The sequence below is a fragment of the Hyaloscypha bicolor genome, assembly GCF_002865645.1.
Source record: "Hyaloscypha bicolor E unplaced genomic scaffold K444scaffold_122, whole genome shotgun sequence".
Lineage (NCBI taxonomy): Eukaryota > Fungi > Ascomycota > Leotiomycetes > Helotiales > Hyaloscyphaceae > Hyaloscypha > Hyaloscypha bicolor.
In genome coordinates, this window is record NW_020194624.1 from 154,383 (window position 1) to 176,756 (window position 22,374).

Consider the following 22,374-nt stretch of genomic DNA (forward strand, 5'->3'; position numbering starts at 1 on the left):
GAATACCGAACCCTCGAAGGCTATAATAAGTTTCACCGTCAAGTAACCAAGCAGAGGATTAACGGCACGCAGGCTCGCGGAAGTAGTGAGAATAATAATAACAAAGCCCACAAAGAATACGTGAAATACATGTTTCCAGACGGTTATCTAGAGACTCTGTTAGCAGCCCCGGCGGCGCTCAAAAAGGACCCTGCGAAGCGAAAATCCTTGCAGACCGAGCGTGACCCCTGTCACTCTAATAAAAAAAATTAATACCTTAACGCAGAACAATTTTCCTGTATTCCTGGTGGGTTTATTTGATCTGATGCTTCTTTGATCTCATTTAGGCAAAGTAGCTTCATTTTATCCTATATATTAGTTAATTGGCTGCAGTTTGAATGTATTCTATATCTAGCTGGTTTTTTAACTCCTTTTTTTCTATGCTACTGAAATATATCTCAATAGCATTTTTATAACTATAGATATATAAATAGTTATTAATTAATTTATCCAAAGCGTGTTGAAGCTATGTAAAGTTTACTGGGATAGGTCCGCTGAGCATCTGATTCGGCTTTCCAGATTTCCGACAAATTAGCCTCAGCCACGGTTCGCCACAGTCAGCCACAATTCAGCGCCACACCCCATCTTCCAGCTGACCACCCAGTTTCAGCTGACAGCCAATTTTGATGAAGCCGTTTAAGGCTGACATCCAATTCAAGCTGACCAGCTGCCTTCAATGCCACTAAGATTAATGATCGAAGGGAGAGAGGATATCTGGACACAAAAAATACCGTCCCCACCCGAACACCCCACCCTTTCGCTTAGTGCACAAATGTTTGCACTACTCGTTCGGCCGGGCTCACCTGGTCCTCGCTTAGCACGCTTACCAGGTGAGGGAGGGCAATACCGAAAAACCAGCAATACGCAAATGTAAAACCCTACCAAAAATCAATTATTCGCACATGATTTTGGGAGCAACCGTACGTAATTAATAACTCGTTAAGAAGTAGAAATAGTTTCTTAATACTAAAACTTCTCCCCTCTAAAATTTAGAGCCAAAAATCCGTAGTTGTGGGGGGTGTCAAATTTCCCCATACAAATTTTTGCGGTGATTTGCGTATTGCTGGTTTTTGCGTATTGCTGGTTTTTGCGTATTGCCCTCTCTCACCTGGTAAGCGTGCTAAGCGAGAACCAGGTGAGCCCGGCCGAACGAGTAGAAACAATCAAAATTTCCAACTTCTCACGCTAGCTCCTGTATAGGCCGTTCTGTATTCAGTTCTGCTCTCTTTGCTTCGGGTACTGCTCCGAGCTCTGCTGGCGCTGTCTTTCGATTATAGCTTGGCGGCTGCATCGAGCTTCTCTTTCGTCTCCTATAAAGAACAAATACTCCTACCAGCACCGCGATCCCTATAATGGCAGCGCCGACCCCGATCCCCGCTTTCGCCCCCGTGCTCAAGCCACTCGATGGCTGAGGAGAACCAGTACCAGTTTGTGAGGGTGATCCTGACGGTGTTGTGGCAGAAGATGATGATATGGATGTCGTAGTTACAGAGGAGGTGGAGGAGGGAATGGAAGTCCCAGCTGTGCTTCCAACGGAGAAAGTCGTGGATAGGGCAGTGGGGGCGGGGTCGGAGAAGATTATAGTAGTGGGATCGTTGCAATTAACAGTCGTATTATCTGATTCTGTACCACAGCAGGACCAAAGCTTCGTTCCGTTATTGTATACGATATCAGCTCGAGGAACGCTTCCTGTTGCGGATTAGATATGTACTGGCAAAGAAGTGGAGAAGGAGCAAAAGCGCACGGCAGTATGGATTACAGGATTGGTCGTCGTAGGTTAGGTCAGTGCAGCCACCGGTATAATCTATTGCCGACGTTAGGGTACCAATACCAGTGAGCGCACTTTCATTGTCTAGAATATCTACTTACAACCTGAAAAGCCAGAATTCGGAGTGCCTGGATTCAGGCAAATACTATCTGCCAGACAGAAACTCCCCGCATTGCAACACGGCACGTTGGGCTGTATTCACTAATGTTACTACACCAACACTTTGTATTCTGCAAATAGGAATTGACATACCGAATCTGCAGTCACAACGCCGCAGGGGATAGCTCCAACGTTTTCCGTAATCCGCCCATCTGACATCCGGAAACAATTAGTATTGAGTGTAGCCCGCGCAATATGCGCCAGCAGGACCGCAACACTAAGGTATGCTTTGGAGTGCAACATAGTGCGCACAAGACAAGACAATCTCGAGATGCTGAGAAAGAAAAGATGCGATCGTGCTGACTGCTACAGTTCTGGAGAGTGTGACAAGATTGATTTGCACTCCAGCTCAGCCTGAGCATGCTGACGTGAGGTGGCACAGCCTCTTTATCTGTTGCGCTGCACTTCGTGCTCAATTGTACGCGCAAAATCATAGCAAATCAGAAAGCCCAAATCTGAATTTTGCCTCTCTGATTTGCTGGATTTGCTCGCGGAGAAGTGCACGGTCCAGTGCACAGGCCGCAGCGCAACGGATACAAGTAGGCCTTCATAACACCAATGCATATCCTCTACGAAGATTGCGGCATAAAGTGACGGGATTACAGGTGCATGCATAAATATAGGGCCACTAATAGAGCCTGTAGTGTCTCACCGAGCCCTGTAAGCCCTATAATTAGTCTGAATCAGAGGCGTAAGGCCCCTGAAGCCCACTGAAACCATATATAGCCCGATTAGGAGGCTACATTAAGCCACAGGCTTTCTATCCCTTCGTCCGGTGAGACATAGTCCACGCTAGTAAGGGGGCCTGGCTTAGGGCGAAAAGGTGATAGATGACTAATAACTTTTTAAGCAAAGGTATGACTTTACAGTCTAAGCCAGGCCCCCTTGCTAGCGTGGACTATGTCTCACCGGACGAAGGGATAGGCCCTTAGCCCCTGTGTTTTTAGGCCTGCGTCCGCAATCGGTAGCGGGGTAAAGTAAGCTTTACCCCCCCCTTGGGCTCCCTACCACTCACTCTCTTCTTTACTCTCACTTCCCATATAAAAGCTAGTACTTATGGCTACTTTTGGTGGTTTATTTGACTTTCCAGACTTATTAGATGGCTAATCAGAGCTTTCCTTCCCTCCTGATTCTGACGAATCAGAATATAGCAAAGCTACAGAAGATAAAGAGGATACTTGGTATAATTTACTATTAGATTTAGAAGATGAAAACAATAACTCAATTATACCAAGCTTTACGCTCTCTCTTCGTCCTTTTCCTAGTATCTCTATAGCCTTTATTATACCTGAGATTATATATAAAGAGTACTTAACTAGTACGAGAATTAAGGCTATTTATATACTTAAGTAAAGGAGATCTATAGGTAATATTAAGAAAGCTATAGGAGTATCCAGAACCCGTATTTATAAGCTTGCAAGCCTTACTAGGTAATATAGAGAGAGAAAGAATAAAAATATATTCTTGGAAGTATATTATATTCTTAATTAATCCCGATCTGGCCGGCTAGTAATCTTACCTACTATAATCAAGTATATCTTGCAAGTTATATTTCAAAATTCGACTATATAAGGCTTTTCTTATACTATAATTATAAAAGAAGTCAGAAAGAGGAGTTATAAGATAGCTATATGAATAGTTTAGAAAGTCCTTACTATAGCTAGCTATTCTTAGTACAAACTAATAGTAAAGCCTGGCTTAAATAGATTTAGTAAAAAGAAGCGGCTAGATTAGTATTTAGTATACGAGGATTAGGAACTTAAAGACTAGAAAAATGTGATTTTTTTAGACAAGATAGTAGTTTAATTAGGGGATATAAGAGGAAAAAGAAAGATATAGAGGCTTCTAGGAGAAGTATATAATAAGTATTATATTAGAAGATACTAGAAGGGCTTCTTTGAGTTTATATTTTGGGGATATTTCTCGTATAATAAAAGAAAGCTATATTATATATAGGAAAAGGAAATAGTATAGTAAAAAAAAGATAAAAAGGCCGATTTGGATATAAGGAACTCCTTAATTAAGAAAGCAAATAAATAAAAATGAAAGAAATAGTAAAGGAAATAGCTAAGGAAATAAATAAAAGTATAGAAGTATAATAAGGAAACTAGAGCTTTTATAGTAAAAAATAGATATAGAGGAATTAATTAGTATTACTATTAAAAAGAGATCTTAATTATAAAGCTTTTACTTTTTATAAAGGAATACTAAAAGAACCGTCTCAAAACGATTATTTAGAAGAATAATACTCTAGCTTATAAATCTTATTATTAATAAGAGGTTTATAATCTCTGGAAGATTATAAAAATGCTATAGCCAAGTAACTTACCTGACTTGAATATTATTAAGCGTTTATAGTATTATATAAAGAGGGAAACTATAAAGCAAGAGTCTACTAGTAATAGTAAGAAGCTTAGAGCAAGGTAAAAGAAATATTAAAAGAGTATTATGCAAGCGAAAATTCAAGAGTGGATTAAGGTAATTCCATATTACGTAAAGGAGATAATTAGATTAGAAGGTGGAATTGAGTATAAGAAAGGACAAAAAAGGGGCAGGAGAAAGTAGTAGTTTATAGCTAAAGTATATCTTTATTTATTACTAATTTGGTTAGCTGATTTAGCCCCCCTGGAACATTCATTAATTAAGCGAAATACCCTTCAGGGGGCAAGTAAGACCTTACAGGGCTATTTAGTGGACTGCATATAATTATGCCCTGTAATCCCGTCACTTTATGCCGCAATCTTCGTACTAAATCGACGACCAATGGACGTATTCGTTGCTCCGTACCCTTAGCCCCCTCCTCGACCAGGCGGCATTATTGCGCTTGCAGATCCTCAACTAAATCGCCAACCAAGGCGTGAGTTTGATTATCCGTATCTTTAAAGCCCTCAAGGACTCTGCATTTTTGGGAATCTAGAAGCTCCCGCAGAACAGAAATCAGCTTGCGATTTTGGATCTCTATTTTGTCCACGATGGTCGTTATTATGCGTTAGTGGTTCTCCTGGGCCCGGGAGAGAATATCGAGGCTCACTCCGATTAATACCTACAGGTATTCACTGCTGAGATCCTTAGACTATATAAGCCTGTGCTTCTTCCGTCTCTGCAAACCGGGCAGTGTGTCAAATGATTAGATTAGATTAGATTAATGGGCATTAATCTAATCTAATCAAAGAAATTTACCATTAATCATATTCTAATCATAATCTAATTAGATTAATCAATTATTAATTAATTAATTTAATTAATGGAGCACGTGACTAGACACGTGTTAGTACTAGCCGTATCGGGAGCGCGCTTTACCGCATTAGGGCTACGGCCACCTAGCGGCGGCCTGGGCCGCAGCTTACCAAGCTGTGAGGCATATAATAGCAGGGTAATGTACAAGTAGTCGAGGTAAGTAAGCTTTAGAGTAACGCTTGCAAGTATAACTGATTTCCAAGAGTTGATTCCAATAAAAGACTAATCGATGCCCCTTTCCAAAGCTAGAAGCGTCTCCCTATATATTCCCTAGTACTTAGCCAAGTATGCGAAGCCCTTTACTTAATTAGGAAATGCGATCCCATGCAAGCTTTACCCAAAATAGGAAACTAGATCCACGATATCTAATATCCGTCCACACGCTATTACGTACGCCCCTTATAGATAATTAGTTTATTATTATAGAAAAGGAGTAATTAGTTAGTTCTTAGTTTAATTTAGATTTTTTTATTATAATATTATTAGTTAGTTATAAGATTATTTAATAATTAATAAGTAAAATTAAAGAAAAAAGTAAAAAAAGTTAAGAAACTTCGGTGTCACGTGATTAATCAAGCATTAATCAGATTAATCTAATCAAAAAAAATCCGAATCACGTTAATTATAATCTAATCACATTAATTAATTAATTAATTAATTAATTTAATTAACGTAATTAATCCTTTGATACACTGAAACCGGGCTTCTGATTCGAGATCTATTCGGCAAATCAATGCTAATTAGTTCAGTGTTTCCTATCCGTAGCAGGTAGAGCCTATATGCAATTTCTCAGATAATCCGCCAAAGCCTCTCTTGGGCCTCCTTATCCCTAATCTTCCGAGTATGGGTTCATTCTGGTTCTGCTCGAGAGTTATGCTCGAATCTATACTTAATAAAGTTAGCTCAGTAATACGAGTGCGGCTATAGAGTTGGGACAATATAGGGGAAGGTTTAAGTGGGTCGAACTGGAACCGGATAGAAATATTGAACTAATGGCAAGGATATTATAATGGGCACACGTGATAGCGCATGGACAAGTATCAGATGTCGTGGATCTAGTTTCCTATTTTAGGTAAAGCTTGCGATCGGAATCATATGGGCGATCGGAATCATACGGATCACATGAGATTGTATTTCCTAGTTAAGTAAAGTACTTCGCAGACTTGGCTAAGTACTAGAGAATATATAGGGAGACGCTCCTAGCTTTGGAAAGGGGCATTAATTAGTCTTTTATTAGAATTAATTCTTGGAATCAGTTATACTTGCAAGTATTACTCTATAGCTTATTTACCTTAACTATTTATATATTACCCTGCTATTATATACCTTATATTCTAATTAATCTAACCTTCGGGGAGTAGTTCGTTACAAGGTAATCAAGCTATTAATAGACAAAATATTAATAGCTAGAGTATTAACCAGGAGAAGCGCCTCTACTGCTACTAGAGTAACCTAACCGGGTATCCAGGAGAGCACCTAGTCAAGTATTCTTCGTACTACCTAATTAGGAGAAGGAAGTAGAACTCAGATATTCCTAGAACTAGCGGATAGAATAATAATAATAGAGAAATTAGTAGCGGCTTGCTATTATATTACTAAGTTAGAAATAGAGATATAATAGAGAGAAGATCTGAAGGAGCTAGAAGCTTAGATCCGTTATCTTAAAGATATTCGGATATCCGGTATAGAATCTGTTATATCCCCGGTAGTACCCTTAGTTTGGAGGGCTCTAAAAACCCGAGAACTGCCCACTTGCTGGGGAAAGAATATTAAAGAAGCCTAGGACTTCTTCTATTAGATAGAGTTAAAATAATATAAAGATAGTAGAATTATCTGGGTTACTAATATAGTAAAGATTATATATTATATTTCCTATTTTAAGAATATAATCAGAAATATCTGGAAATATAGGAAGTAATTAATAGGTATTAATACTATAAATTAGGAGATTTTTATTAAATTTATAAAGAATTCTATCTTGGATCTAAAGAACTATAGTAATAATATTCTTATTAAGTTTAAGAATACTAAATAATAATTAGGCTAAAGTATTTAAAGCTTTATATCTTACTTAGATAGCCTATTATATAACTTGGAATATACGGGTTTATTATAAAAGCAGGATAATTTATTTAGTAATTTAAGATAGGAGATTTGGAATGAAATTAATTATTAAGGAAATACTTTATAAGAAAAAAAGAAGCTTATTTCTATAGCTATAAAAGTTAAGAATAATTTAAACTTATTTATTTAATAGGAATATAATAATAAGCTAATAAGATAGTAAAAGAAAAGAAATTAAAAAAAAGAGAAAGGAAATAATAAAGAGAAATAGAAGAGAAGTATATTCCTATTATAAGATTTATAAAACCAGAATAATAAAGATATAGTAATAGGGTCTAATATAGTACCTATATTAAGATCTATAAAACCGGATATAATTTGCTTTACTTACTAGAAAAAGGGTTATTATATTACTATTTGCCTTAATTAAGAGAAACCGACTTATTATAATTATAATAAGTCTGGCTATAAAATATATAAGTACCTAGAACTAAAGAAGCCGAGAAACAGGTATGCCCTATAATAGTTATACTTATTTATATTATAGAAGATAAGGCTCCTAAAACGAGAATAGTAATTAAGATTACTATTAAGATAATAAAAGATAAGTAAAGGATTAGAATATTAATAAACTCGGGTATAAAGGCTAATTATATAAAGAAGAGATTAGCTTTAGATATAGGTATTCTATTAATATTAAAGGTAATTCTCTTATTTTTACTAGAGAAAAGAAGAATTTATTTATATAAAGATTATATTTTTAGGGTTATTACTAAAAATATACTAGAGAACTAAAAAAAAACTAATATATACTTTATATTATATAATTTTAATCTGAATTATATTAATATAATACTTGGATTCCTATAGCTTTACTAGATTAATTCCCTAATTTTCTTTAGAGAAGTAATATAAAGATATTAGATTTAATTATAGAAAGTTAAAGTTCTAAATACTAGGAAGTTTACTAAAGTAATAAAATATAAGATATATATTTTTCTATTAATTACTTATCTTATAATAGATAGCTAAAGAATTATTACTATTATTACTAATAAAATAGTTATATTTTCCAAGAAATATCGGAACCTTTTCCAAGTATTTTTTATAAAGGCTATAAGTATATTACCTAATTACTATATAATAGAGTATTATATAAATCTGGAACTAGAGTCCTAATTACTATATAATTCTATATATACTTTATTAAAAAGAAAGCTTAAAGTTCTTCGGGAATATCTTAATACTAGCCTAGAAAAAGAATAAATCCATTATTTTACTAGCCTAGCTAGTATCCTAATTATATTTATTCTAAAGAAAGAAAATAGCCTATATCTATATATTAATTACTAGGGTCTAAATAGGATTACTATTAAGAACCAAATACTATTATTACTTATTAGTAAGACTATAAATAGGCTTTATAAAATAAAGGTATATATAAAGCTAGATTTAAAAAATACTTATTATTAGTTATAAATATAAAAGAATAATAAGTAAAAGATAGTATTCCAAATATACTATAAATATTTTAAGTACTATATTATATTTTTTAGATTATCTAATACTTTAGTAATATTCCAGGTATATATTAATTATATACTAGTAGGCTTTATAAATATTATCTATATAGTTTATCTAGATAATATTTTAATTTATTTAGAGAACCTAAAATAATATATAATAATAGTCTAATATATACTCGAGTAATTATAATAATACTAGCTTTTTATAAACTTGGTAAAATGCGAGTTTAATATAGAAAGAATAGAGTTCCTAGAATTTATAATTAGCCTAGATAATATAGAAATAAAAGCTAGTAGGATTATAGCTATTAGGAAATAGCCGGCCCTAAAAAATAATATCCGAGAAATTTAAGTATTCCTGGGTTTTATTAACTTCTATTAGAAATTTATCTATAAATACTCTAGGATAGTAAAAGAATTAACTAATTTATTAAAAACTAATAAAAACTTATAATATTATTTTAGCTAAATAGATAAGGTAAATAAGGCTTTTAAGGAGCTATAAATTATATTTATAATAGTACTAATTCTTTATTATTTTAACCTAGCCTTAAAGATTTATATAGAAACAAATACTTTAGGATTTGTAATTATAAGTATGATTTCCTAGCTCTTTAATAAAGAAATAGAAGCCAGGTAATATCCTATTACCTTTTATTTAAAGAAAATAACTATAATTAAGAATAAATATAAGATATATAATTCTGAGCTTTTAGCTATTATTCTAGTATTTTATATCTAGTAATATTACCTAGTATATATCCGGTATACTATTATTATTAAAACAGATTATAATAACTTGAAATACTTTATAACTAAGAGAAAACTAAATAGTTAATAAATAAGATAAGTAAAAGAATTAGCTATCTTTAACTTTATCTTAAAGTACTAGCCAGGGTATAGTAATCCCGCTAATAGGTTATTAAAAAAGCCAGACTTTATAGCAGATATAAATAAAAATACTTTACTATTTATACTTTATAATAAGCTATAGAATATAGAATAGAGAGCTCTATAAGTAGTAGTAATAGGATACTATATTATTCCTATAATACTATAATTCAAGGCCCAAGAAAGAGGAAATAGGCACTTTTTAATTAGTAAGATACTAAGAAATTCTAAAAAGGAAGTTTATTTTAGTAATAGAGTAATACCGGAGATATTATTACTTGAGTCTATTATTAGTATAACTAGTTATAAATAGTATATACTACGGATTCTAGCTATATAAATAGCTAGGTCCGAAATAGTATATAAGGAAAGTAAAGAGATATTACTTAAACTACTATTATAGTACTAAAGGCTTAATTTATTAGTATAATACCGGTAATATAAATAGTTCTTAAAAAAGACCTTTATTAGAGCTATTAAGATTTGGGAACTTAATATATCTGGGTTATTAAGATATTAGAATACTATCTATATACTAAATAAACTGGCTCTTAAAAAAGAATTATTATAAGCTAATTATAATAATCCTATAAGTAGGTATTTTAGTACTAGTAAGATACTAGAGATCCTCTAGAGAAAGTACTTCTAATAAAGTATAAAAAAGGATATAAAAAACTATATTAGAACTTGCCCTATATATTAATAAACTAAGGTAAAGAGATATCTACTATATAATATACTTAGTTCATTTCCTCTTTCTTTTAAGCTATAGTAAGAAATTACTATAAACTTTATTATAGGACTATTTTTTTCTAGGTTTTATAATAAAGTATATAATTCTATACTTATTATTATTAATAGATATACGAAAATAATATAATATATTCCAATTATTAAGGAAATCTCGGCTTCTAAATTAGTAAAGCTATTTATATATTATATTATTAAAGACTTTAGTATACCTGTAGATATAATCTCTAATAGAGGATCTGTTTTTATAAACAAGTTCTAGTCAAGTTTATATTTCTATTTAAAGGTTTAATAATAGCTAAATATAGTATTTTACTTATAAACTAATAGATAAATAAAGAATCTAAATCAAACTCTGGAATAGTATTTAAGATACTATACTAGCTACTAGTAGGATAACTAGGTAATAAAGCTTACTCTTATAGAATTTATATATAATAACTCTATATATTTAATAATAGGAATTTCCCTATTCTATATATTATACGGATTCTATCCTAGTATTAAACTATATATTAAGGATAATATTTTAGAAAAAGGAATACTAGTAATATAGGAAAGAATATAGAGGATTTAAGTAAAACAAGAGGTACTAGAGAAATAATAATAAGAAGTAGTGGATATATAGAAAAAGTACTATAATAAGAAATATATTAATAAGAAATTTAATATATATAATAAAGTTATACTTTATATAAAGAATATTTAATAGCTATAACCTAGTATAAAGCTAGTAAATAGATATTTCGGCCTTTTTAAAGTTCTAGAAATTATAGAAATATATAAATAGATATATTACTTGAAATTACTACTATTATATTAGATTTATAATATTTTCTATATTTCTCTCTTAGAACTATAGTATTTGCAAGCTAATACTATAATAGAACTAGAACCGGTCGAAATCGAGGGCAAAAAAGAATTCGAGATAGAATTTATTATAGCCTATAGAAAAAGCAGAAAAGAAAGAAAATATCTTATTTATTAAAAGAGCTATTTACTAGTAAATAATATATGGAAATTACTAAGTAATCTAGAGAATATAGCTTAAGAATTATAAGAATACTTAGAAAAGAATAATATTATAATACTATTAGCTAAATAGAAATATAAAAAATAAATGCTTTTATTAGAAAACTATTAAAAACTATATATTTATTCTTGAAAAAACTATATGAAAATTATTAAAAACTTTAAAAACTCTAATTTCTATATTCTATAAATACCTTACCTTTATAACTACTTTCTATTATTTTTATTATTATTCTTATTAGGATTCTCTCGAGAAATAGGTAGCAAATTAGCCTATAAAGCTATTAGCTATTAGTAAGAAATAAGAAAGAAGTAAGCTTACCTAATACTAAAAAATATTAACTATATTATTAAAAGTACTTTATACTTATACTAAGCTAGTAAGAATTATTTAATTCATTTCTTGAATTATTAGAAGAATCTATTAGCCTTAAATAATAGCTTTAATACGAGAAGTATATACTATTTAGTATAGAAAAAAAGCAGTAATAGCCTTTTTTCTTTTAGGTAAAAAATAGGAAAGATACTTATATATATTAATAGCTTAAAGAAGGCAGTTTAATTATATTATATATACTTAAAAAAACTTTAAATAATATTAGAATAAAGAATAAATAAAGGAAATTATAATTTATAGAATTATATTTCTTATTCTTAGAATAATAGTAATTATATATTAAGTAATTATTACTTTTAATATAAGTAAGGTCAGGAAACTTAATAATATTCTTGGAATATTAAAAATAGTAAGGGCAAATTAAGGATATAGGAATATTAGCTAAATAGGTAGTAATAGGCTAATAAGTACTAAAAGAAGTATTTATTTTAATAAATAAAAAAGTAAAAAAGGGAATTAGAAAAGAACTTAAATAAAGCTTAAATAAAGCTTAAATAAAGCTTAAAAAAGCTTAAAGAAGGCTTAAAAAAAACAAGAGATAAGGAGGAACTAGATATAGTATTATAGTTAAGGAAAAGAAAATTAGTTAGTAGGAAAAAAGAGGCCTTTTTATAATACTTTTTCCCTAAATAGTAATTATAAATTTGGAACCGGCTCTATACTAGAAATATCTAGAAAATTCCAAAAAAGAAATTTATAAATAAACCAGAAGATTAGATTAACTTTTCCAAGCTCTTGGGCCTATAAAGTAATAATTTATTTATAAATAGAGGCTGAGTTAGAATTTACGAACTAATTAGAAGACCGGAAGAGCTTCCTATCTAATAGTATATACTATACCTATATTACCTTTATAAGGGGAAATCGCTAGAGGCAATTTACGGATTAGCTAGGTAGGATTAGTAAACTATATCCTTAAGTCTATTATCTAGTATAATAATAGAATAATTATAGGAAGTCTTTAGAGAGAACTAATAGCCGGAAAAGTTTCAGGGAATTATTTATAAAGCTATTTATAATTCTCTCAGGCCTCTTGGAAATAAGGGCCTAGAGAAAGAATTAATATAATAGGCATATATAATAATATATAAATAGGTATTAGATATTATAGATCTAGTTTCCTATTTTAGGTAAAGCTTATAATTAGAATTATATAAGTAATCGGAATTATATGAATTATATAAGATTATATTTCCTAGTTAAGTAAAGTACTTTATAGGCTTGGCTAAGTATTAGGAAATATATAGAGAGATGCTTCTAGCTTTAGAAAGGGGCATTAATTAGTCTTTTATTAAAATTAATTCTTGGAATTAGTTATACTTATAAGTATTACTCTATAGCTTATTTATTTTAACTATTTATATATTACTCTACTATTATATATCTTATAGATATGGCCGAGATAGCTAGTAATATTTAGAGAAAGGGCTTATATTTATAATAGTTAAGAAGATATAGCCTGCTATTTCTTTATAAATAGCCCGTACTTTTATTAGGAACCCCTTCCCTAAATAATACTATATAAGGCTTAATTAGGCAAATATATTCCAATAGTATTTACTAGAGCCAGTTCTCTTATTTCAATAATATAAAGAGGAGATTATAATATAGATATAGAAATAAAACATATATTATTATATTTACTATATATTATTCTTAATATTCTATTTCTCAAAAATAATTAAAAGCTAATAAAACGAAAGATAATTCCATATTTGTAATCTAGTAAACTTTTCCGAGTTTATAAATATTATTTTTATCTTAATACGGCTCTAACTTATAAACTTACTAAAAATAAGAATAAAAGTAATAAAGAGTATTAATATATAGCCCAAATACTAAATAATTATAAATAAGATTATATATTTTTAGAAGAGCTTCTTCTAGTATTAATTATAAATTCCTTGCCCGAGTTAATAATAATTTCTAAGTAAGAATAGAATATTATAGCCCTTTTCTAAAATATTAAAGCATATATTACTCGAATAATATTTCTAATCTAAAAGAGAAATCTATTAATATATAAACTTATAACTTTTATAAAACAAGTACTTATCTAGTAACTATTAAAATCGTGACATATAAGATTAATAAAATTATTATTACTATAATTTACTTTCTCTTTAGCTATAATTATATTTTAGAGAAAGGTATTTTAAATCTCTTTTCTTATATTAATATTTAAAGAACTATATAAAAGTATAAGGTAAATTCTATTCTGAATTAATAATAAGAAATATAATTCCTTAATAATATTTCAACTTATATAAGAATACTAAAATAAGAAAGTTATAGATATAATTTATATTATACTTATTATACTTTACCGCTTTACTAGTAAATTTAGCGTCACGTGACCGCGATAACGCATACGGCTAGCTAGTATTTAGAATACTAAAGCTCCTATATTCAAAGCTTTCTTTCTTAGTTTAGAATTCTCGGATTAAGAGCTATTCTATCTTGCTTTCCAAGCCCAGAGACCCGGTTCCATAATAATATTTATATAAAAATATATTAGCCTTATTAAGAAAAAGCAAAGTATTCTAGTAATTTATAAGCTTAAAGTAAAATAAAAGCAGCTTTTTATTATGGGTACGGCATTTAGGGCTTGGAAAGCAAGATAGAAGGTCCCTTATAAAGACGATTCAAAGCTAAAGGAGGGAAGACTAGAATATAGGAGGCTATAGGCTTAAGTACACCCATAGTAAGCTAGCCCTTAAGGGGCCTAGTATCCTAAATATCTCTATATATATTCCTATACTAGCTATCAGGTAACTATATCAGGTAACGAGAACGTCAGAACCTGAATTATAATACTTTTCGAGCTTTACTATATTATTATTTAGATTTCTAGTAAATATTTATAAAATATTAATATAAAGAATAGTATTCTTAAAAGAAATACTTATAATATAAAGTAATTTCTATAAGTACTTTAATAATACTTTAGTAATTAGTATTTTACTAACTTCGGGAAGTTTATTAGTATATATATTAGTAAACTTAAGAAATATAATTAAAGCTAAATACTATATTAGAAAAGTATAATTAGACTCTAATTCTTTTTTATAATATTATTAAATAAATAATCGGGTATTTACTATAAATAGAATATTATAAGAGCCAGAATAAGTTTTTTTTACTTGAGTTTTATTATAAAATAATTCTAAAATAAATTATTCTAGCTAATCTCAATATTATTAATAATAAATTCTATTATATGCGAATTTAATTAGTATTATAAACCTCTTATTACTAGATAGAATTCTTATATTACGACTTATTATTTAAATTATATTCTAGAATAATTGAATTATTTTTATTTTATATATTAATATTTGTATTATTAATCTTAACTTAAGCAGCCTTTAAAAATAATAATAAAAGCAGACTACTATTATTAAACCAGAGATTAATAGAATTAGAATTATATTACTAGCTATTAATTACTCTAATTAGACTTGGCCTTATATAATTAGAATTAATTTTTTGAAACTAGACTATATTAATTATAATTTTATTCGAGATTAATATTACTAATAGCTCTTTTTATATTACCTAGAATATTATATTATAGTATTAGAGATATCTAATATTTTTTATAAAGCCGAAATTCTAATTATACTTAACTAACTTTATTTTAATTTGATTTATATTTTCGTAATATTATAAAAGGAAAATATTAAGAAAATTAATAGATTTTAATTCACGAAATTTCAAAATACTTGTATTAATAGAAATCTTATTAAATACTTTCTTACTAAAATTAATATAATAGCCCTTAATATAGAAATATATTATTTTATTAGATATAATTCTTTCTTTATTAAAATTATATTTAATATATCTTTATTTTTTTATTTTGAAATATATAATATAAGCAAATATATTTAATTTGAAAAAAGCTTAAAGCAAGTTATATAGAATCTTATTACTTAGAAAAAGTAATAATAAATAAGATCTAATATTTATATAAGTTATTTTAATATATTAGATAAAAAAGTTAAGATACTTTATATATATTAAATTAAGAGAATTAATACTACTTTAATAAAACTAGAGTTTAGAAAAGTAATAATATAAGAGATTTTATTTAATCTAAATTCAGGTTAGTAAATTAGTTTTATATAATTAAAGAAAGAAAGCTTACTAAAAGTTTATTTTTCTTTATATTAATTTTATAAATACTCTTTAAAATTATTCTAATTTAATATTAATATAAATAATATTAGTTAATGCCTTTTTATCTAAAACATTTTTATAAATATATAGAGCTTATTTAAAGCAAATATACTAATTAAACTTATTTGTCTTATTTACTAATTTTAGTAATTCCTTAATTAAGTATTTATATATATTTTTATCTTAATTATATATAAGACTATATTAGTATATTTAAATTCTTATAATATTAAAGATATATATTTTATTAATAGTTTTAAAATCTAGCCTAAAAGCCCGGGCTTTCGATTTCTCTAATTTATTAAATAGCTTTATAAGAGAAAAAAAGGCCTTTATTTAATATTAAATAAATTAAAAATATTTAAGAACTATTAAATGTATTTAATAATTATAATTTATTATAATAATTAATATATTAGAAATAAATAATAAAGAATTAGTAAATAAAGATTAATTAAAATAGTTTTAAAAAAGCTATTAAAAGACATATAAAAGTATATATATTTCGAGATATAACTAGAGGATATTTATATATTTATAATAGCTTATAAGTAATCTAGGCTATTTAATTAAGTAAATAATTATACTAATAATAAATAACTTTAAATTATTTTAATTAAAACTTCTATTACTAAAGATTTCTTATTTTATCTAAATATATTATTAATATAAATTAATTTATATTTTATTAGAAATATATTAACTTGAAATTTCGGGCTATTTTAGGCTAAATATCTTTAGACTTAATATCTTTAAATATTCTTAATAATATTAACTTTACTTTAATAAGCTTCGAAATAAGTTTCTTTATATTACTAATAGCTTTCTTTAATAATTTCCTATATTTTAGAAAGAATGAGAAAAAATAGATTAAATTTTGGTTCTAATATATTACTAGTAAACTCTTTTATTAATTATTTAATTCTTTTAGCCTTTTTCTTCTAACTTATTATAGCTTTATAGGCCTTTATATTATTTTTTAATTAAATATTCTTAAGAAAAGTAATATTCTCTTATATGGGCTTAAAAATAAAATAAAAGAAATTAGTTATTATTATATTATTAATAAGCCTAAGCTTAATCTTTTTATTTATATAACTAGATTATATAAGTACTTTATTAAGACATATAATATAATTAGTAGTTATAATTAAGATTTGGCCTTTTTATAACCTTATATTATTAATAATATTTAAGAAAGTAAATAAAAATAAATTTCTAGAAGCAAATTTATTTTATTAAAAAAGAAAGCTAGTTATAATCTAAAAGAAGTTCTTGGTTTTAATATCTTAATTAGAACTAATAATATTAATATCCTCTAATAAAATAATAGAATAACTTAAAAGCTTATTAAATAGGCTCTTTAGGCTAGCTTTATTAATAATAGTATTAGTTTATTAGTAATATATAATACTATTATATATTTGTAAAATATTATTTATATAAAATTAGTAAAGTTATTATTTAGAAGTAGGAATTATAATATTATAGTATTAATATATAATCCCTAAATCTGCTAAGCCTAAAGGGGTCTAGCCTACTAGTCGAATTACTAATAGGATATAAGATTACATAATTATATCTTGTATCTTATATCCTATTACTTATATCCTATTACTTATATCCTATTACTTATATCTCATATCTCGTATCTCGTAACTATATATATAACTCCTAAAAGAATAGCTATACTAATACTAGAAACTCTTTAAAAAACGAGAAAAATAGTATTTCTTTCTAATTATATATAAATTCCCTAATCCAGCCTAGTACTAGATTTCCTAAATACTTTATATATTTATATTACTTCTAAGGTTTTAGTTATATACTAAAGGCTATAGCCTTTTATATATAACTTTTTCTCTTATAATATCCTCCTATTCCAAATATCTATTTCCTATTCTATTTATACTTGACTTATTTCTTTATATCTAATTATATAATATTTGTATTAATTAGGTACTTAAGGGTATTTATTAGCTTCGATTTTATTATAGAATTAGTAGGATTTAATTCTTTCTTAATTTATTTGACTTCTATAATCTCTTATTATTTATATATTTAGTATAGTATAGCAGGCCGTATTTATTAAAAATTATATTATTTTAGTAGTTTTAAGGTTTAGGTTATATAATAAAGGCTATAGCCTTTTATATATAACTTATAGAAATCATATAAGAAAGCTGGTTTTTCTATAGATTTAGAGAATAATTCTTTATAAATATTTAATTAATTAAGCTTTTATATACTATATACTATTTATACTTTACTATTTATATTTTTAATTTATTATTTTGCTATTAAATTACGTTTTGTATTCTAGTATACTTTATATAGGTTTTTGTCTTATTATAGTTTCCTTTTTATATATTTTATAATAAGTAATATAGGGAGAATAGAAACTTTATAATTAAGATAATACTTTTATAAAGTTCTGAGAAATGTCTATAAGGCGAATTATTAGCTTAGTAAGTTAGGAGAGAAAAGGGCTATTATAATACCTTAAGCCTAAGGCCAAAATATTAAGGATATATAAGTATTAATTTCAGTATCTTATATTAATTTCTGATATATCTAGTAACTTGGATACAGATTAGCCGCAAGATATAGTTACTAGTATAGTATATAGGAGTAGTAGAAATAGAGGCTAATTATAAAAGAAAAAAAAGCAGAGAAAATAGAATAAGAAAAATTATATTAAGATAATATAAGTTAGACCTTAATTAGAATTAGACTTTAGTATTCGGAAATAAAGTTATATTATTAATTTATATATTATTTTTAGTTATAGTAAAAACTAGAATAAAGATAGTATTAGTTTTAGTAAAAAAGCTTATTTCTAAATCCGGAAAAGATATTTAAAAGAGAAAATATCCTTAATTTTAAATAAAATAATAAATAGGAATCGGAAATAAGAATTAAAAAGAAATCGGAAATAAGAAATTATATAAATAAACTAGAGAAGCTTCTAGAAAAAGAAATAGATACTAAATAGAAAAATAAAAGAGAATTCAGAAAAGTCAGAAAAATTAGCGAAATTATATTTATTATTATTACTTTTAATAGTATTAATAGGTATATCTAGTTTAGTAAAATCAAGGGAAAATATTATAGGTATTAAGCTAAAGAAATAGAAAAGAGAGTATAAGTAATAGAAATAAGACTAGAAAAGCTATTATTTTATTACTATTAATATTAAAACTCGAATCTTAACTATATCTATTATTATTAACTAGTTTCTCTCTAATTCCGGTTCTCAAACCAAAAAATATACTTAAATAAGAAGTTAGTTCTTTAGGAACCTTATTAGTAGAAGTCTCAAGTACGGAAACTTTATAATTAATTATAGAGGAAATTATTAAAATTAATATAGCTAAGAATAAGTATATACTAGTACCGGGTTTAAATCTACTATTTATAAGAGCTTCTAAAGTACTATGGTTTCAGGAAAGTAATATTTCTATATTCTTGGAATAGTATATAGATATATATAAGAACTATTATATTTCTAATAATACTAAAAAAGAGAGAATTATTTATTATATTTCTTCTATTTATAAGAATTAGATTAAGGCTATACCGGAGTACTATATTAATAATCTAGGAGATTACTAGAAAACTAAGTTCTTTAAGGCCTTACTAAAGGAATTCCGAGAATATAACTAGAAAATATTCAAAATTAGCTATAACTTTCTTAATTAGATTATTATATAAGCCCAAAATAGAGAAATCTTATCTAAATCTTATATTAATATACTTAATAAAGTATTAAAAGAATTACTAAAAAGGAAAGAAATAAATAAAATTACTTAGTACCGAGAATTTATAAGAGAATTATCTATTCTAGTAAGAAATTATATTCTTAAAAATATAAACTTCAAGCCTATAGATATTTCTATCTATAAATATAATAAGATATATAAGAAGATAGTAATATTCTATTAGTATAAAAAGAAGAAATACTATTTTAATATTACTAATAATTCAGATATATTTAGACTTAGATAAGAATACTTGAATATAGTAGTCTATAATATAGTTCTTAAGCCAGAAAATAATTATTCTTTACTAGTTTCTCCTATTATACTTCCTAAAGCTATTATAGATATAGATAAGAAAAGAACCTAGCCTATAACTAATTATATAAAACTTATTAAAAGTAGTAAATCTAAAAGAAATAATATTAACTAGCTAGTAAAAAGTCTAGAAAAACTATCTATTACTATTATAACTTAAGAGAACCTATAAAAACAACTTAATATAGCTATTATTATAATTCGAGAGAATATTTATAGCCTATTTATATAATCTAATTAATTATAGTAAGTATAATAAGTATAATAGTATTAATAGCCTAGTAAATATAATTCGGGTTTTTGAGGAAAATATACTAGAAATTATAGTAAAGAATATAAAGAATACTATAATAGCTATAGTAATTGAGCTAGATTAGATAAAGAATCTAAATAACTATATTCTAGAGGAAGTTTGTTTCAAGTATAATTAGAAAATACTACTTAAGTTAATATAGCTTATAATATAGATCTAGAACTAAAAGAACGAATTTACTATAGTTATTATAATAAGAATAAGAATAATAATATTAATTCAGAATATATTTATATTTCTTAGTTCTATTACCTATTAATAAAAGAACTTATAAACTATAAATATATTTACTAATTTAATAAAAGATAATATAAAGGGCTATTTAAGGCTAGATAAGAAAGTATTTCCTTTTTCCTTACTAGTAAGTACTAGTAATTTAACTAAATTATTTCCCAAGTCCGAGAAGAAGAATTTAATTATAACTTAAATACTTAACTAAAAAATATCTAGAGATTAATAAGAAATACCTAGTTTACTAGGCAAGAAAGAGAAAAAGAAACTAGCTAACCGGGATCTATATATAGAAGCAAGCAAGTTATATTAAAGGAATCTAAATAGCCGCTTTACTTTAAAGGAAATTATATTAGAATTACTAATACTTTAGATTCTAGAATTAATAAATAGTACTAAGATTTAGCTATAAATAGTATTTCTATTAATACTATAACGGGTTCCTTATTAAAGAGAAAAAGAAAAGAGATAGAAATAGCTCAAGAGGTTTTCCGAAAACAAGCTAGAGTAAAAAAGAAGCTATTTTATATAAGAGGCCAGAAAAGTACTATTCTAAGAAATAATAGATAAGAAAATGGCTTAGCTAAGAATATAAATATTAATATTTCCGGAAATAAATAAAATAAATTAGAAATCTAGTATATTCTTAATTATAATAAGTATAGGATTCCTGAAGTTAATAATATTCTAATAAGACTACTAAAGAAAATAACTATTCTATTTCCAAGAACTTAGAAAAAAACGAGAATACTTATTAATATCTTAAAAATACTAGATCTAGCTATTATATTTTAGAATTAATAGATTAAGAATAATACTTCCTATCTTATTATCTTATAAATAGGAAATACTATTATATTAAGTATAATTAAATATACTAGAAAATCTATAAAACTAGTAGCTATAGCTTAAGTAATAGATAAAATATTTAAGGAATTAGAAATACTAGCTCAGATATCTAATACTAATAAAATTATTTGATTTAAAAGTAATAGTATTAATATTTAAATATTACTAGTTTATAAATATATTATATAATCTCTATATCTCTAATTTATATTTCGAGAACTTTAAGGAAATATTAAATATAAAGAAATAATTAATACTAGAGCTAAAATTAATATTCTTTCCGAAAAGATTTCTAGAAGTATTAGTAAAATAATATATAATACTATAGATTATTAAATATCTATTATTACTAGAGTAGAATTTGAATTTATAGAAATAGTAAAGTTTAGAGCTAAGGTTATAAATAAAGTAAGATATAAGAATATATTCTTTCTAGTTAAAGAAGCTTTAAAGATCCTGCTTAGTTAATTATTCTTAATAAAAATAAAGATAAATATTATATATAGAAGTAATAGTTTATAGAATAGAAGACTTACTAATCCTAAAAATAATTAGAATACCTATACTATTATAATTATTTCACTTTTAAAGAATACTAGAAAATAGAAGAAAGTAATAGTTTAAGAGTACTAAGCTCCTAGAGTTAAGGAATTAAGTAATATAGAATAGAAAACTAAAAATAAAAAATAAAAATAGAGTCTGGTATTATAACTAGTAATAATATTAGAGGAAATAAAAAGATATCGGGATTTTCTATAGATTTTTTTATTTTGGGTTTAGAAGTTTAAGAAATTAATAATATTTTTAAAGAAATTAAAATAAAAAAGGCTCTAATTAGAATATTATTAAGAATAGTTCCG

The 22,374-nt window shown here is 26.4% G+C and overlaps 1 protein-coding gene across 1 annotated transcript; it reads right to left on the reverse strand.

The window, feature by feature from the left end:
- Positions 1-1,089: 1,089 nt before the first annotated feature.
- Positions 1,090-2,380, reverse strand: K444DRAFT_72060 (uncharacterized protein). Its single transcript, XM_024888483.1, has 4 exons — positions 2,060-2,380; positions 1,909-1,999; positions 1,784-1,843; positions 1,090-1,728 (listed from the first exon to the last, which is right to left on the reverse strand). The coding sequence occupies exons 1-4, from the start codon at positions 2,207-2,209 to the stop codon at positions 1,220-1,222; spliced, it is 810 nt and encodes a 269-aa protein (XP_024732995.1). The 5' UTR covers positions 2,210-2,380; the 3' UTR covers positions 1,090-1,219.
- Positions 2,381-22,374: the final 19,994 nt, after the last annotated feature.

Excerpts from the sequence above, each read along its gene's own strand:
- K444DRAFT_72060 (XM_024888483.1), bottom strand. The coding sequence starts at position 2,209 with ATGTTGCACTCCAAAGCATACCTTAGTGTTGCGGTCCTGCTGGCGCAT. Across the intron at positions 1,844-1,908 it reads GAATTCTGGCTTTTCAGGTT|ATTATACCGGTGGCTGCACT; the intron begins GTAAGTAGATAT and ends CGTCGGCAATAG. Across the intron at positions 1,729-1,783 it reads ATCCTGTAATCCATACTGCC|GAAGCGTTCCTCGAGCTGAT; the intron begins GTGCGCTTTTGC and ends AATCCGCAACAG.